The sequence below is a fragment of the Portunus trituberculatus genome, chromosome 31 (genome assembly GCF_017591435.1).
Source record: "Portunus trituberculatus isolate SZX2019 chromosome 31, ASM1759143v1, whole genome shotgun sequence".
NCBI classification, from domain to species: Eukaryota; Metazoa; Arthropoda; class Malacostraca; order Decapoda; family Portunidae; genus Portunus; species Portunus trituberculatus.
The window spans coordinates 21,867,502-21,885,614 of NC_059285.1; the positions used below are offsets into that span (position 1 = coordinate 21,867,502).

General features: G+C 39.3%; 1 protein-coding gene across 12 annotated transcripts in view; it reads right to left on the reverse strand.

Moving 5' to 3' along the window:
- LOC123511327 (dipeptidyl peptidase 8-like) overlaps positions 1-18,113 on the reverse strand; it is a 610,443-nt gene that overhangs the window by 261,761 nt on the left and 330,569 nt on the right. For all 12 annotated transcript variants that reach the window (XR_006676755.1, XR_006676754.1, XR_006676756.1 and 9 more), the window contains one exon: positions 16,930-17,077. Coding sequence is in view for 8 of the 12 variants with exons in the window: in XM_045267115.1 (XP_045123050.1) it covers positions 16,930-17,077 (148 nt within the window). In the remaining 4 variants the exon portion in view is untranslated. The remainder of the gene's footprint in view (positions 1-16,929; positions 17,078-18,113) is intronic.

The following is an 18,113-nucleotide window of genomic DNA, read 5'->3' on the forward strand; positions in this document are numbered from 1 at the left end:
GGTCCCCACGTTCTCTTTTATCTTGTAAGGTTGGCAGTCCAATTTCCTTCAGTCGTTCTTCATATGTGATGTCCTTTAATTCCGGCACCATTTTTGTATACTATGCAATACATGCTTAAATGTCGCCAGAGTATGATAATTTTCATCCTATGAAGTATAAAGTCAAAATTGCAAATAATGCTGATCCACTTCCTCCCATAATTTCAAGGGCAACTGAAACAAAATTTATTGTGGAAGCTGTAACTATGTACACTCAACCCTCTGCTATCATTCCTAATTGGTGCATCTATCACTGTGCGATACCTGAAATCACGATAGACAAAGTGAAGAACATATGGTAATAATTCAAACTGACACGAAATCCTCCAAGCTGTCATTTTTTTGTTACTTTTTGCCCATTTTTATACCATATGACTATAAAAATAAAGAAATGATAATGCATAAAATTTTTTATTAAGAATAATAACAATAACAAATAATAATTTACTCCCAGCAATGTCTAATAGCACTACTTTTGTTCCAGACCAATTCTTGTCCAGATCAGTTCTGGGGGTGCTGTGAACCTCCCATTAAAGCCATTTATGATCTTGCCGAATGTTTCCTTTTGTGTCTCATAACTCAAGGGGGCAGTCACAGCCTCTCCTCTACAGACAACTCTCTTCCTTCTCATAATACTACATACACTTACTAAGCACACTTCCTTCACTCAAAAATAAAAAATGGTGACACCTAATTTAGTCTCGGAGTCCCTCTCTGGGGAGGGGACCAGAAATGTCCCCAGGTCAGACTGCTCTTCAGATAGTGATCCAAAATGTTTTGACACTTTCCTTGACTTTTTTTCATTAATTTCAACAACATTTGCAGTCTTAGATCTAATTTTCAATCTGTAAAACAATCTCTACTCTACTAAACCTCATTTTTCCCTCACAGAAACATAGCTGTACGAGGCAACTGACAGTAGCCCTTTTCTGTTCCCTCCTACTTTCTCTATTCTCATTTCTGTTCCAAAGCTGGATGTCATATCTATGAGTGTAACAACTTACCTTGCTCTCGTACCCATGCTCTTGAATCCTCCAAGTTTTCCACCATCTGGCTTTGGCTCAAGTTACTCTCTAACTAAACTTTATCTGTGCTGTCTGTCTCTCCCCTAACTCCTCTGACTATAGTAAATACTTTAACAATTTAACTCACATAGTTAGTACATTATATCCCTCTATTCTTTTGCAGAAATCTCCATCCTTGGAGATTTCAATATTCACCACCAGCTTTGGCTTTCCTCTCCTTTCACTGACCATCCTGGAGAATTACCCTTCAACTTTGCTATCTTCCATGACCTAGAGCAACTGGTGTAACACCCTACTCATATTCCTGACCATTTTCAAGACACGCCTAACAATCTTGACCTTTTCCTTACCTCTAATCTTTCTGCTTATGCTGTTACCCTATCTTCTCTGTTGAGCTCCTCTGATCACAATCTCATATCTATCTTGTTCTATTTCTCCAATTCCTCCTTGGGATACCCAAAGCGGAGGTGCTTCTGGCGTTTTCCCTCTGCCAGTTGGGGGACCTGGGGAGGTTTTATACTGATTTTCCTTGGAATAATTACTGTTTCCATGTCAGAAACTCATCTCTGTGTGCTGAACACATAATAGAGATGACAGTGTCTGGCATGGAGGCATACATTCCTCACTCTTTTCTCAACCTAAAACTTTCTAAAACTTGGTTCAACACAACCTGTTCTCATGCTATACATGATAGAGAGGTTGCCCACAAAAGGTACTTAAGCATTCCATCACCTGAATCTCATGCAATTTATATTTCTGTCTGGAATCATGCCAAGTAAGTTTCTCGACTTGCCAAACACTCCTTCATAAATAGAAAATGCCTAGAGCTCTCAAACTCCAACTCCCCTTGAGACTTCTGGCTTCTGGCCAAAAACATCTTCAATTTCCCTTCTTTATTTCATCCTGATGGCAGCACTGCCATCTCATCTGTCTCTAAAACTGAATTCTTCTTTAAAACCTTTGCTAATAACCCCACCTTGGATGATTCTAAACTTGTCTTTCCCTCTCCTACTCCCTATGACTATTTCATACCTACAATTAAATTTCTTCATAATGATGTTTTCCATGTCCTTGCTGGCCTAAATTGCCGCAAGGCTTATGGACCTGATGGGGTCCCCCTATTGTCTTCAAAAACAGTGCTTCCATGCTTTCACCTTGCCCGGCCAAACTCTTTCACCTACATGTATGTGTATCAACTTCTACCTTTTCTTCTTGTTGGATGTTTTTCCTACATTCAGCCTGTTCCTAAAAAAGGTAACCATTTAAATCCTTCAAACTAAAGTTTTTGAATCTATCCTCAACAGAAAGATTCTGAAACATGTCAATTTGCAATCTTCTCTCTGATCGCCAGTATGGTTTTCATCAAGGCTGCTCTACTCCTGATCTTCCAGCTTTCCTTACTGAGTCTTGGTCATCCTCTTTTAAAGATTTCAGTAAAACATTTTGCTGTTGTATTAGACATATCAAAAAACTTTTGATAGAGTCTGGCACAAAGCTTTCATTTCAAAACTGCCCTTCAATGGTTTCTATCCTTCTCTCTGCAACTTTATCTCAAGTTTCTTTTCCGTGGTAGATGGCCACTGTTCTCCTAAATCTACTAACAGTGGTGTTCCTCAGGGTTCTGTCCTGTCACCCACTCTCTTTCTATTATTCATTAATGATCTTAATTAAACTTCTTGTCCTATCTGCTCCTATGCTGATGATACCACCCTACACTTTTCCACATCTTTTCAGAGACGACCAATCCTTCAGGAAGTCAACAGATCACACAGGGATGCCACACAATGTCTGATTTCTGATCTTTCTAAAATTTCTGATTGGAACAAGAAAACTTAGTAGTGTTCAAAGCCTCAAAAACTCAATTCCTTTATCTATCAACTAAACCTAACCTTCCAAACAACTATCCCCTCTTCTTCAATGACACCCAGCTGGGACGTCCCCCTCTTCTACATTGAATATCCTTTACTCATAATCTAAACTGGAAACTTCGCACCTCTTGCTAAAACAGCTTTTATTAAGTTAGGCATTCTGAGGCATCTCCACCAATTTTTCACTCCCCTCCAACTGCTAACTCTTTCAAAGACATCCAACCCAGGTTTTCTCGCCCCTCTAACTCCTTACTCTGTACAAGGGCCTTATCCGCCCGTGTATGGAGTACTCTTTACATGTTTCAGGGGGGTTCCATTCAGTTTTATTAAATAGGGTGGAATCAAAAGCTTTTCGTCTCATCAACCCCCCCTCCTCTGACAGACTGTCTTCAGTATCTTACTCACCGCCAGAATGTTGCATCTCTTGCTGTCTTTCATCACTATTTTCATGCTAACTGCTCTACTGATCTTGCTAACTGCATGCCTCTCCTTCTCCTGTGGCTTCACTGCACAGGACTTTCTTTTTCCTCTCATTCCTATTCTATCCAACCCTCTAATACAGCGTTTCCCATCCTCGGGTGCTTTAATCAATTATAGAGGATGCTGGGAAGTGATGCACACACTTCACTTTCATTTATCATTCTAATAATAAGATATTAGTTAGGGGTACTGGACTTGCTTAGACATGACAACAGGAAGTGCTATGGTTGGAAAAGGTTAGGAAACGCTGCTCTAATACAAGAGTTAACCAGTACTCTCAATCATTCATACCTTCCTATCGTAAACACTGGAACTCCCTGCCTGCTTCTGTATTTCCATCTTCTTTTAAGAGAGAAGTTTCCAGACATTTGTGCCTGTCTTTTGGATAATTCTTAATTACTTTATTGGAACTGGCAATCCAGTGGGCCTTTTTTTCCAATTTTGTTGCCCTTGGTTAGTCTCCCTTCGTGGGAAAAAAAAATTAAAACATTTTATTTAACATATTTGTCGGCATATAGAAGCTGTTCCTTCTTACAGTCATGAGAAGGAACAATGTCTCTGAACTATCACTCAGTGCCAAGAAGTCAAGTTGATTCTCATGGTATGATCACACATAAATACAAAGATATGATATCCATTATAGCAGGCAATAGAAGGGCGTAAAAAAAAAAATACTGTGGTGAAAGCAACACATGAACTAAAAAGGGATCACAAGAAGAAGAAAAAAAAGAAGAAAAAGAAGATGATGATGAAGAAGAAGCCACCACATATCCTACTTTGCTTTCCATGTTCCATGCAAGATTTCACTTTGTGCATCACAAAACAATCCTTTCTTGGTGGTAAGGCATGTAAAAAGCTAAGATAAATGTTGTCTTGTGAACATAAATATATATATGAAACCTCACTCCTCAGTCTGGAGCTAACCACCACTGTTAATAGATCATTCCTGCATTTCTATCTAGTGTCCTATACTATGGCAACCAAGCATCCTTCAAACTCCTCACAGGAAAGTGATTACAAGTGAAATAAAGACTGTGACCATTAAAAAGGAGTTGAAAAAGTTAGATCACTATGCTAAGGAATAAAAGACCTTGGTGAATGCCCATGTGACAGGATTAAGGGAGAGCACATTGTCTACTATCAGACTTAATAAAAATGAAAACTGTTTTTATTGTTACCATGATTTAGTGATGTATGAATAGTTTTTTCTAATTTTTGAGTAACAAAATTCCCAAAATAGGCAGACCTTCCCAGAGGTCAGGAACATAACCCTCCCCCTCATTACCATTGCTTTCTATGGGAAAATTGTTTGAATAATGCAAGTTCTGAATAATGTGACATCTTCAGGAATGTAACCGTGATATCACGTTAATCGAGAGTTGACTGTAAATAGTTTTTTTAAAGTGATAATACTGGTAATGATAATAATACCAACAATTAAATAAGGATGCATGCAGTTAAAGTATGTAAAAGTAAAATCAACTCAATTAACTGAAGTTTGAACAATGTGATTTTGATTTAACAAGATATTAAAGAATATATGATTAAACAACGTGATTTATTCAATTTAACATGGGTCTCGATGACATTACATGCATCCATGCTGCTTCTGAGAGGAACCATTTAAGGACACTCTCAGCCGGATTCTTAAATAATCCCTTCCACCTTCATCAGTTGAAGGATACCATCCTGAAGAATCTGTATTCTAAAGAGAGAACGCTGCCTTCCCACAGCTCAGGATGGCAATGATTAGGCAGGATTTACCTTCACCACGAAGGTAAATCCATCACACAAATTTTGTCTAAATACCAATTACAGTAAGGTCTCGGTTTACGTCATAGTTACGTTCCTGAAACATGACGTAAGTTGATTTTGTACGTAACTCGAGTTTCCGTACATTTCAAAGCATATTATCGAGTTTTCAACCAATCATTGTTTATGGTCATTCAGGTAAGTTAAAGGTTATATTGTTATATTATTTACAACTACGTAGGAATATGAAACACAAGTTTGTTTTTGTTGTTGATTAGGGCCACAAACACAAAGGACTGCAGGTTGCCGAGAGGGGTGGACGCCTGAGGCCGCCAGGAGGGTGGGCAGGTCGAATGTTGTGACGCCCAGGGGGGACAGCTGGGAGCGTAGTGCAGTGTGGTGGGAGTAGAAGCGTGGGCAGCGAGGCAGGAAATGCAATAGGAAAGGGCAATAGGGATCAGCAGACAGGCGCAGACGGTGCAAGTCAGCTGCGAGTGTCATGTGGCCCAGGCAAAGGCTCTGGAGTTGTTATTGTTGTGATGGGTGTGCGAGCCTTCAAGGTCGTCAACCTCCCCGTTGTCATGGTAACGAGCTTCCCATTTTCTTCCCTCCCTCACACACAGCTGCTGCCTCCTTTCTCATGTCTTTTAATTATGTCCTCTTTTTCTTATAGCATAATGGTTTTCCTTTTCTTAGCATCACTGCTGTCACTAAGAAGTTTTCTCTTTGGTGCCATTGAGCAAGATACTAAGAACTTGAGTCAGTAAATGCAGAAGTAGGATAACACTTTTGCCAGGGGCGATGGTGTGGTGGAACTGAGGCAGGGTATTATTGTATTCAAGCGTGAGGCGGGCGGTGTGGCAGGCAACCACCAACAATAACAATAAATCTCGCACTTTACGATTTATAAATTTTCAATTTTTTAATCTTAAATTGCCTCATAGTGGACTGACGTAACTACGAGTTTGACGTAACTCGAGACCGACGTAACCCGGGACTTTACTGTATTATAATTTTCTTTGTGTGAATTAATTGACTTTAGAAACCTTAAAATATATATGTTATGGTTCAAATAGCCTACTTTACTGGACTGTCCTCTTCCCATAGTAAAAGGAGGTGGCGATTCTCTCCCATGTTAAGGCCACACTATATGAACATCTGTGCTTTTATTTAGAAGCACTTTTTCCTGGCTCACCAGACCTATTACAAGAGTCCTTCCTTAATGCACAGGAAAGGGACCGAAAAAATGTGCGCATATAATGAAAACGCACTGACTGAATAATAGAACCATATGTTATAAATAAAATTGGGACTGGGACCCACCACGACTGACCCCTGAGGACACCCCATAAGGGTCCCTATATTGAACATTCCTGCACTGCATTCTTTATGCCATCTTTACATTTCACCATGTAGTGGATAAGGTGGTGAGCGTGGGATTGGGCAGACGTCCACGCGTAGGTTCAAATCCCACCACATAATGCTTAGAAGCTATGCCATTTGTTGAGTGGTTTAAAGTTACCTACATGTCACCCTGATATACAGGTTCTAGGTGGTTACATCAAAGATGCGCTTGGGTGGTGATATGGCCTCTAATATGGGTATCGCTATAAATAAAATTGCTTGCGCCACTAAAAGGCAGAAGCTTAACTTCATAAAGCTTCCCACATATACTCTTCAAGTATACCTACAGGTGCTATAGGCCATAACATAAAAACATGCTCTGGACAAATTAATTGGGTAAAATTTTTTTTATAATAAATATATCTTATTCTCAAATGAAAATTTCTTTCGCCAAGTGCGTATATAGTTGGAAATTTTGTGCATTATAAGAGTGATGGAAACAAAGTGAGGGTGTGCATATGGCCAAAAACGCATTAACTGATGTGCTCACTAAAAGAGGACCTTTGTAATAAATCACACTCTGCAGCAGCAATAGGGTTGGTTCTCTTCATTAAATTTTCCATGTTGCCTGTGGTGGAATAGTGAGGCAGTGTGGTCTGGACTGCATGAGTCAATCATTTGAGGTGATGGTAAACAAACACTACTACCAACTACCACGAAATCATACTCATGGTTTATTTTGTTAAATGCACTAATAAATAATAAATGTATGAATATTGGATAATATTCCAGGCATATAAAATCATATGACAAATCACATTGAATAATAATTTTCTAATTTCCCACAAAAGAAAAATATGCAGGTGAGAATGTGTGTTTTCATTGTTTCTGTGACTTAGTGATGTATTATCTATTTTTTTTTTTCTGAGGTTTGAGTAACAAAATCCCCAAAAGAGGCAGAATTTCCCAGTGACCAGCAACATAAGTACAGTGGTACTTCGACATACGAATTTAATTCATTCCATGACGATCGTTGTATATTAAAAAATTTGTATATCTAACCAATTTCTCCCATAGAAATTAATGGAAATAGAATTCATTCGTTCTAGTGATACGAATGAATTTACCCACCCACAAAAAATTAACATGCTTTAAATACCAACCAAATATAGATTTAATATAAGATAAATACAATGTTTATTGTATGCATGATATAAATGTATTATATTGAACATAATAACAACTTAACCCGCAAAACTCGGGACACATCGATAGACGTTCATCACGCAAGACTCAGGGCATGTCGATAGACATTTAGGTGTTTTGGGGCTATATTTTGGCTATTTTCTTCCTGTCTTCTTTGCTTGTTAGCTGGCAACATTCGTCAGGAGTAAACATATGCTATACGTCACTGTGTCACCAACTCCCATGATGGATGGTGGGAGCGACAGTGATTTCACGGTGTCCGATTCCGCCACCTTTCCTGCGCACCTTATTTCTACACCTTGGGTCTCTCGCCATGTAGCAAGGAGACAACATTTGAATGAGAGTGGTATCAGAACAGGCGACAGGAGAGAGAGAGAGAGAGAGAGAGAGAGAGAGAGAGAGAGAGAGAGAGAGAGAGAGAGAGAGAGAGAGAGAGAGAGAGAGAGAGAGAGAGAGAGAGAGAGAGAGAGAGAGAGAGAGAGAGAGAGAGAGAGAGAGAGAGAGAGGGACGTTTTCTATCACTCTAGCCAAGGCCGCTAAACCTGGTCGGACGCAAGACCATGATCACTGATGATACCACCTCATTCAATCTGTGATATTTTGGTAACCATAGCATTTAGAGACTTCTGTTTTTTTGCACTGCAAAGAGGAAGAGTTGCTTGTGGGCAGAACACCATTTGTACTCACTCGTTTATTGAATTTCCAAGTGTAATCAGTATGTGAATACAGGCTATTTTCTGTGTTTCTCGCCAAACCTGCCGAGTTAGTGTGAGCGAAAACTCCCAACTTGCATTCGTACTTACTGACGCTGTGGTAGAACTTAATATATGTAGTATGGAGGAGGAATTGGTGAGTTACTCATGCCTTACTATTGGTACACTACATGACCTGGAGTTTCTCTTTTAACACATTATGTGCTTTAAAGGCTCTGGGGTTCTCAGAGTGATACACAAACAATGGTTTGACTTTACAGTTACCACTAGCATTAGCGCACAGAGCCAAGTCACAGATACGCACACCACATTCATATTTTGCAATTATCTTGTGTTTCATATCCATTGCGAGACTCTTCTAAGTTTCTTCTTTTCAGCCTTCTTATTTTTACTTTTGGAACCCATAATCATGAGGTCTTGAGTTTACAAAACTTAAGAAAAAATACACACTGCCAAGGAGCACAGACACACACATGCACAAAGGATGAACAATGATACACAACGCGAACTGAATGTTCGGGTGGACGCGGGTAGCAGAGCGATCGCTGCGCCACCTACCGATGGCTGTTTGTATCTTAAAAATATCTTCATATTTTGAGGCGTAAATTATATGAAATTTTTCGTCGTATATAAAAAAAATTGTATGTTGGAGCGTTCGTATCTCGAAGTATCAATGTATACAAGAAAAGAGGGAAGCTGCAAGAAGCAGCCCAGCCTACACGTGACAGTCCTTGTATGATTGAAGCTACCTAATTCCATCTATCATCTTCATCCATGAACTTATCTAATCTTTTAAAGCCCCTATTGACTTAGCCTTGACTACATGACCAATGAGTCCATTCCACTCATCAACCACTCTCTTTGAAAACCAGTTGCTTTCCATTTCTCTCCTACACCTGAACTTTTCAAGTTTAAACCCACTGCTTCTGGTTCTGTCCCTACTACTGATCCTAGGAACTTCGTTCAAGTCCCCTTTGCTAAAATCCATTATACCATTTAAATACTTCAATCAGGTCTCCTCTTAACCTTTGTCTCTCTAAGGAATGCAGATTGAGTTTCTTCAGTCTTGTTTCATGGGGAGTACCCATCATCCCCTATATCTCTTTAGACATCCTCCTTTACAATGATTCCAAAAGAGCTATATCCTTCCTATAATGTGAGGACCAGAATCGTACTGCATAGTCAAGATGTGGCCTGACCAGCGCCAAGTATAATTTCAGTATTACTTTGGGACTTCTGCTTTTAACACTTTTAAAAATTAATCCTAATACCCTATTTGCCTTATTTCTATCCTCAATACATTGTTTCCTTTGACTGAGATCGGAGCTAACTATGACTCCTAAATCTTTCTCATACAGGCAACCCCCGCTTAACAAACGGGTTACGTTCCTAAAAAACTTTCATTGCATAAATTTTCGCAAAGCGAACCAATTACAACAAGTTTGATCCCTGACCTGAACTTCCATTGAGAGTAAACAAAGCAAGAGTGCATCATAGTACAGTAAAAGGTTGAATGAAAGTAAAAACTATGAAGCTGGACATTTAAGCAGTTTAATTTAAGACTCAGTCATTATAATGTACACTAATATATGTAAGTAACTTTATAATGTTGATGATCTTAAATTAATGAAGGGAGGGAGAGTAGAGTGGGAAAAATGCTAGCCAGCAACCTGTGGAATGTAAACCGCATACAAAACTTATGTACCACATTTCCACAAGGCTTTCCATTTTATTCATTGCAGAGTCACGAGTTCGAGTGGTTCTTTTAGCTTGTAAGGAAGATATGATCTCACCAGCCTTCTTAAAAGAGTCTGTTGACTTGAAAATAGTAGACAGTAGATGGAGTCGTGTCTGTGAATAATATCCAGCTTCACTTCAAGAGTAAGAGACTTCCTGGTCTTTTTAGCAATGCTAGGCAACATTGCAGGGCTGATTGCAGGGCATTTTGATGGCATGTTGAGCGAGGGAATACGAGCTGCTGCTCGACACATTGTTTTGAACTAAGAGTGGGGAAGGATAGGGGAGTGAGTGGTGCGCATTTTGTCAACGAGAGGCGCTGGTGTATTCAAAAGCCTGTCAGCTTGCATGATATGGTGGGGCTTTCAAACTTGGAAAAAATTACCTAGATAAAATTTTGTTAAAGCGAGTTTGGTATTCGTTAAATGAGCAGATGGTAGTAAAAGGAAACCTTTGTTGTAGCGAAATTTCGTTGTGTGAACCTTCGTTAAGCGGGGGTTGCCTGTATCCTTTTTAGAGCTTGGAGACCATACCACTGCTGGTGACTGATTTATCAAGCCATGTTTGCCTACATGTTCCCTAATGTTTTTCACTATCATTGATTCCATTAATTCACCCACAATTGAAGTTAAGCTAACAGGCCTGTAATTGGACATTTGGGTTTTATCTACCTTCTTAAATATTGGTACTTTGTTAGCTTCTTTCCACATCGTCGGTATCTCACCTGACTCCAGTGACATCCTAAAAAGCACTGCTAATGGCTAACTGATGACCTCCTTGCTTTCCTTAAGTACACTTGAGTATATTTCATCAGGTCCTGGTGACTTGAATTTCTTTACTCTATCTATCTCTTGTTCTACCATCCACTTAGTTATATAAATATCTGTCAGTTTTTCACTATCCTCTGCCCTAAAAATCTGTTCACTGTCTGGTATGTCCTGTGTGTTCTCTTGGGTGGAGTCAGTTAAAAAATACTCATTCATAATTTTATTAATCTCTTCCCCAGAACTAACCACCTCCCCATTTGCTGTCCTTAAAGGACCTATTTCTTCTCTGCTTTTTGTCTTATATAACTGAAAAAATCTCTTCGGATCTGCCTTTGCTTGGGTAGCTACCCTCAACTAATATTTGCTTTTAGCTTTCCTCGTTAATCTCTTAACTGCTCTTATTAATTCATTGTATAGTAGCCTTAAAACCTCCTCTCCTGCCTTTAGTCTCTTACATATATTTCTCTGCATCCTATACATTCTTTTAATCTATCTGTCATCCATTTAGAGTTGTTGCTTTTTTATTCTATTGCTTTATATAGAACATTAGCTATTGTTTTTTTATAATTTTGCATCCGATTTCCCTATAATATTAGGGCTAGGAGAGAGGAATCGGGGGAACTTTGGTTTTGGCATTTGGTAACCATTACCCTGAGATGATGCACTACCTAACCTCGAACTGTGGCCTGGATTCAAACCCGTGCGCTTGAAAACCAAAGGGGCCCACAAAACGCGCACAGTCCCACTGCACCACAGCGGCCCAGGAACGTTACCTATTTGACTCCTGGGTAATTCATCAAGAAAGTGGCTATACATCTCACCAACCCTCACCTGCCCTGGCCCTATCAACCTCATTCCATTTTTTTCGTCCTGTTCTAAACCATATCCCACTACCCGACTTCTCTCCCTCTCCTTTTCTCCAATTTCACACCCCAAACCACCTCTCTGACCTTGTCTCTATTTTCTTGCCTGTATACTGGACCTTACCTAATCTTCCCTACCTGTCCCTTGCCAGTGGACTCCTTGTAAATACCACCTGGTCAGGTATTTTCCTAGTGCTTCTTTTTCTAATAGTTTTATGCTATTTCAGTGTATACTGTGTTTCAGAGTGGTCAGTGTTACCTAGCTGGCTGCCAACCTCCACCTTCATAACTTCTTCCTCCCTGTTTGTCAGAATTAAATCTAGAATATTATTTCCCCGAGTGGGTTCTAAATTGAATAGCTTTAAAAAAATTATCCTGAATGAAACTAAGAAATTCTTCTGTTTCCCTGTTGCCCACCATTAACCTCCAATCAACATTCCTATAATGGAAATCCCGTATCACACATACCTTACTGTACCTAGCTGCTCTATTCATTTCCTCCAATAAGGAAGAGTTTATTTGGTTTGAAGCATTAAGTAGCTTGTGCACTAAACCTATTACTACTAATTGTGACCCATCCTTAAGGGGGCGTTGCCAATTTTACACTTGTGTGGATCATAGAATGCAATCTACTGCTTTGGTTAGCTTTATGGATAAATCCCTTATATGATGAAATATAATTCATGTTGTGCCTGAGTAAATTATGCAAATTGCTTTTAGAGCAACAAATATTTATGCAAATTTTACGCAATACTTTTGTTTCCCTTCTTTATCGAGCTATTTTGTTTGAGTGTGTTGTTCGGTGTTTTTTGAGAGAGTAACTATTGTAGAACAATATCTAATGAATAATTTTTCTAAGTACTCTGCACCTTGGTGTACATATTACTTACTTACAAGTTCTCTGACAACCCTGGGATTTAGAAAGAAAAAAAAATTGTAGAAAATGTTTGAAACTAAATAAATTTATTTCAGTCACTAAGAAAAATTGAGACAAATTTCTTCTTTTACAACAAAACAAAGATCACTCATTTTGGTTAAAAACTAACAAAGTTATAGGCTTCTGATTGGAAAAGAAAAAAAAAAAAACTTTTTCTGAAGAGATCCTTCCTTCCTCTTCACCACTACCTCGTGTTTACTGTCACACTTCTGGAGGTAAGAGGTAGTGATACTGCTGGTGTGAATCCAAGGATGTCAACTATATATAAAACTAGCCTATGTAGTAAACTTTTTGTAATATTACAACTTCCCAGATAGTAGATATGCTTGTTAATATTTTTGTACCTTTACCAAATGCTTTATTATTGAATGGAGAACAGGCACCATAGGTAGGTAGAATATGTATATCGCTAATGAGCAACACACCTACCATTTTCCAAGTGAGGTCCACAGACCACTGCGAGGCAGATGAAAACATTCTGGCAGTCAGGCCACTGAGCTTTGCTGCTAAACGCTACCAGAAAATAACTATTCATTTCCAATATGAAAAAACACATAAATTCTAATTCAATGACCGATAAAGAAGCATTACCTGTGTTACCAGGTTGCTAATGATCTCAATATTTATATCTATTTTCCTAATAAAAAACAATTTAGAAAAAAAAAATTCACCACAGAACTTTAGCAGTGTTGCCAACACCATATTCATACTTTAAAAAGTGAAAAATATTTTTCCTTATATTTTCAGGAAAAAACACCCCCTTAATATCCATCCATAGAGACTGTTTTGCTATCTGTCTTAATTCTGCTGTTTATGCAACACTGCAATGTGTCCTTAACATACAAGGCCACTTCTCCCCCTCTTCTGTTTTCCTTATCCTTATGATAAAGTGTATAACCATAAATTTTCACCTCCTGATCAAATAATTTCCCTGACATGTTTAACCAGGTTTCTGTTAACACAATTATATAAAAATTTTCAACACAAGTTGCTCTTGTAAGCAAATCTATCATATTTAAAATACTCCTACAGTTAGTGAAATACACACTTAAACTATTCTTTGCATTTACTAAACTGGTTACTTTTCTAGATTTAACTATTCTTTCCTCCCTATGGATCTCATAAGTCCTTTCCTTCTCCTGACAAATTAATAAAGCGCCGGAGTACATTTAACTCACGTTCAAGTGATCCAGCCAAAACACAAAAACTTTGGCGTGATAAATGCACTCCATCCCTGGCATGCAAGGTGTCTGTCGATGAACGCCCATCCATTGCTCCTAAAGTGATCTGCAAGCCTGCAATTCACTGCAGTAGCCCTAGATAGCCATTCACCTCCCAGTCCCCTCCTTGGCAACACACCACATACCACAGGGGTCACACCGTTATTCCTAATCTTAGCCAGTGTCCTTAAACCTCCTAAACAGCTTCTCCCTCCTTGCCTCAAAAAGGTCATTTCCCCCCACACTGAGGAAAACAATGGGTTTGGTCACATAAGCTTCCAAGCATGTGTCTAGCCGACCACTTACCTTCTCAATTCCGGCTCCTGGCAGACACAGTCTCATCCTCATCTTCCTGTCCTTAGCACAAAATGCTGAGATCAAGTGACAGAACTCAGCCTGCAGGTCAGAAATTGACCATCGAAACTCCTCTCACACCTCTGAGATCCTTCGATGGATCTCAGCCTCCACTTCTGAGACCTTCGTAACGAAGGCCTCAAGGATAGGAGAACTAACACACCCACCCAAAGCAATAGGGAAAGCAGCCATCTCTACATAAACAAGCCACAGATCACACGCCACCAACAGAAAACACGTTGCCACTAGCAGAGACACACCTGACCATTAGAAAGATTGACCCGAGTGATACCCCACTATTACATTTGAATAACGCAATTTTCATTAATGCGACATCTCCAGGAACATAACCCTTGCGTTAATTGAGAGTTGACCATACTTAAAAAAGATGTATCCTATATGTTGTCAAATATGCTACCTCATTGTGGACAATTAGGAGCTAAGGTAGATGGGTAGACTGGAAAAATATGTGAAGAACTATTACTCAATAAAAGTATACAGAGAAACTCAACTATCATGTGTCATCATAACCTGGGAGTTTTTGAATGATGGGCGTGTGATAGTAGTACAGTGGTACTTCGACATACAATTTTAATTCGTTTCATGACGATCGTTGTATATCAAAAAAATCATATATCAAATCAATTTTTCCCATAGAAATTAATGGAAACAGAATTATTTCGTTCTTGTGATAGGAATTTACCCCCAAAAAAATTAAATAAATAACAATGCTTTAAATACTAACCAAATATAGATTTAATATAAGATAAATACAATGTTTATTGTATGCATGATATAAAAAACTATATTGCTCAAAATAACAACTTAACCTGCAAAACTCGGGACACATCAATAGACGTTCATCACACAAGGCACAGGGCACGTCGATAGACGTTTAGGCTTTTTACGGCTATATTTTGGTTATTTTCTTTGCTTGTGAGCTGGCAACACTCATCACGAGTAAACATATGCTCTATGTCACTGTGTCACTAACGATTGACAGTGATTTCATTGTGTCTGATTCTGCCACCTCTCCCGCGCGCCTTACTTCTATACCTTGGGTCTCTCGCCACGTTACAGGGAGACGACTTTTGAATGAGTGTGGTATCAGAACGAGAGAGAGAGAGAGAGAGAGAGAGAGAGAGAGAGAGAGAGAGAGAGAGAGAGAGAGAGAGAGAGAGAGAGAGAGAGAGAGAGAGAGAGAGAGAGAGAGAGAGTGGGAGGGGGGGGAGGATGATACAAGGGGCCCATTTTTCCGCGCTCTAGCCAAGGCCGCTGAACCCAATCGGATGCAAGGCCACGTAAACCGATGATACTACCTCATTCAACCTGTGATATTTTGGTAACCATGACATCTAAAGACTTCTGGTTTTTTGCATTGCAAAGAGGAAGAGTTGCTTGTGGGCACGAGTAAACATATGCTTTACGTCACTGTGTCACCAATGATGGAAGGTGGTAGCAAGTGATTTCACTGTGTCTGATTCTGCCACCTCTCCCGCGAGCCTTACTTCTATACCTCAGGTCTCTCCCTTTGTTATGAGGAGACAACTTTTGAATGAGAGTGGTATCAGAACAGGCGACAGGAAAGAGAGAGAGAGAGAGAGAGAGAGAGAGAGAGAGAGAGAGAGAGAGAGAGAGAGAGAGAGAGAGAGAGAGAGAGAGAGAGGGGGACCCGTTTCCTCTCGCTCTTAGCCAATGCCACTGAACCCGATCGGACGCAAGGCCACGTAAACTGATGGTATTACCTCATTCAACCTGTGTTATTTTGGTAACAATGACATCTAGAGACTTCTGGTATTTTGCATTGCAAAGAGGAAGTGTTGCTTGTGGGCAGAAAACCATTTGTACTCACTCGTTTATTGAATTTCCAAGTGTAATCAGTATGTGAAAACAGGCTATTTTGTGTGTTTCTCGCCAAACTTTTACTTTTGGGACCCATGATCACGGGTTCTTGAGTTCACAAAACTTACTAAAAATACACACTGCCGAGGAGCACAGAAATATACATGCACAAAGGATGAACAATGATACAAAACGCGGGCTGAATGTTCGGGTGGACGCGGGTAGTCGAGTGATCGCCACCGCCGCCTACCGATGGCTAATCGTATCTCAAAAATATCATCGTATTTCAAGGCGTAAATTATATAAAATTTTTCATCATATATAAAAAAAATTGTATGTTAGGGCCGTCATATGTCAAAGTACCACTGTAATTTTGTGCTCAATATAGACATGAGAAGTTTTCAATTATGCGTAATAGCAATAAAATGTGAGAGTGGAAGAGACGTTAGCCGAGGGTTAAGTGTATAATCTACATAATTACAAATAGCTGTGAAAAATTAGGATGATGATATGAGTGGTGATGATCACTTTGGTAATTGTTCAATAATTGATACTAACAAGTCTAATAATATTTTAGCAAATACTGAAATGTTACTAATAACCCTCATTCACACTTATATTTCAGTAAAAGAATACATTGCTTTAGAAGATTATGATAAGCAAGAGATAAGGAAACTAAAGCCACAGTTCTTGATTCATTCAATACTAGAATACTGTGGACACATTTTCAATTTGAATATAACAATAATAATTAAGAACATCTCTCAACAAAAGAGCCTTACCCTGGTCTTCGGGATGTGGTGGGTCATCTGATGATAGCTGATAAAGGAGGAGGTAGAGGTGACGGAATCCAGACTCTTCACTAGCCCACACTACCATACGCTGGGTGGGATCATTTTGGCTTGTCCACCAATACAGTAAGTTGTGTACCTGTTAAACCATCACAGCAAATTAAAGTACAAATAAGATAATCATATCATCAATTACTATGCATAAAATTTTATGTACAGTTCCATTTTTAGGAACAGATACACATACATACACACTATATGGCCACTTATAGGAGAGATGTGAAAAAATATAGCTTCCCTCATAGAAGGGTGGAAGCATGGAATAGTTTAGACATGGAAGTGGTCAACGCAAGGAATATTCATGATTTTAAGAAAAAGCTGGACATTAGTAGATATGGAGACGGGACAGTACGAGCATAGCTCTTTTCCCGTATGTTACAATTAGGTAAATACAATTAGGTAGGTAAATAAATACTACCGCTGCCAACACCGTGCAGAGAAGACGTCTTGAAGGGCTCCAGGGCAACAAGCTACAACAGGTGTTGGAGCCTGACCTATATGTATGTACAGGGGGATAGGTGGCCATAGGGTTCTCCTGTCTCCATAATAATTAAGTTTTTGGATCGTATAGATGGAAATAAAAAAGGAATAGGAACAGAACTGAGTGGTGTGGACAGATGTATGCTCAATCAAAACAAACACCACCAAATGAAAATCCACAATTTATTGAGAGGACATAGAACTTTAAAGAAAAAGGATATAATAGCTGGAGGAGAGACAGGAAGGATAAAGGGAAAGGAGGAGTACAGGCAACCCCCGCTTAACGAAGGTTCACACAACGAAATTTCGCTACAACGAAGGTTTCATTTTACTACCCTCTGCTCATTTAACGAACACCAAACTCGCTTTAATGAAGTTTTATCCAGGTAATTTTTTTCAAGTTTGAAAGCCCCACTGTATCACACAAGCCGACAGGCTTTTGAATACACCAGCGCCTCTCGTGGACAAATCGCGCACCACTCACTCCCATTGTTCAAAACATAACAGCGTCAGCAGCAGCTCGTCTTCCCTCACTCAATTTACCACCAAAACGCCCTGCAATGTCGCCTAGCGTAGTTAAACAGACCAGAAAGTCTCTTACTCTCGAAGTGAAGCTGGATATTATTCACAGACAC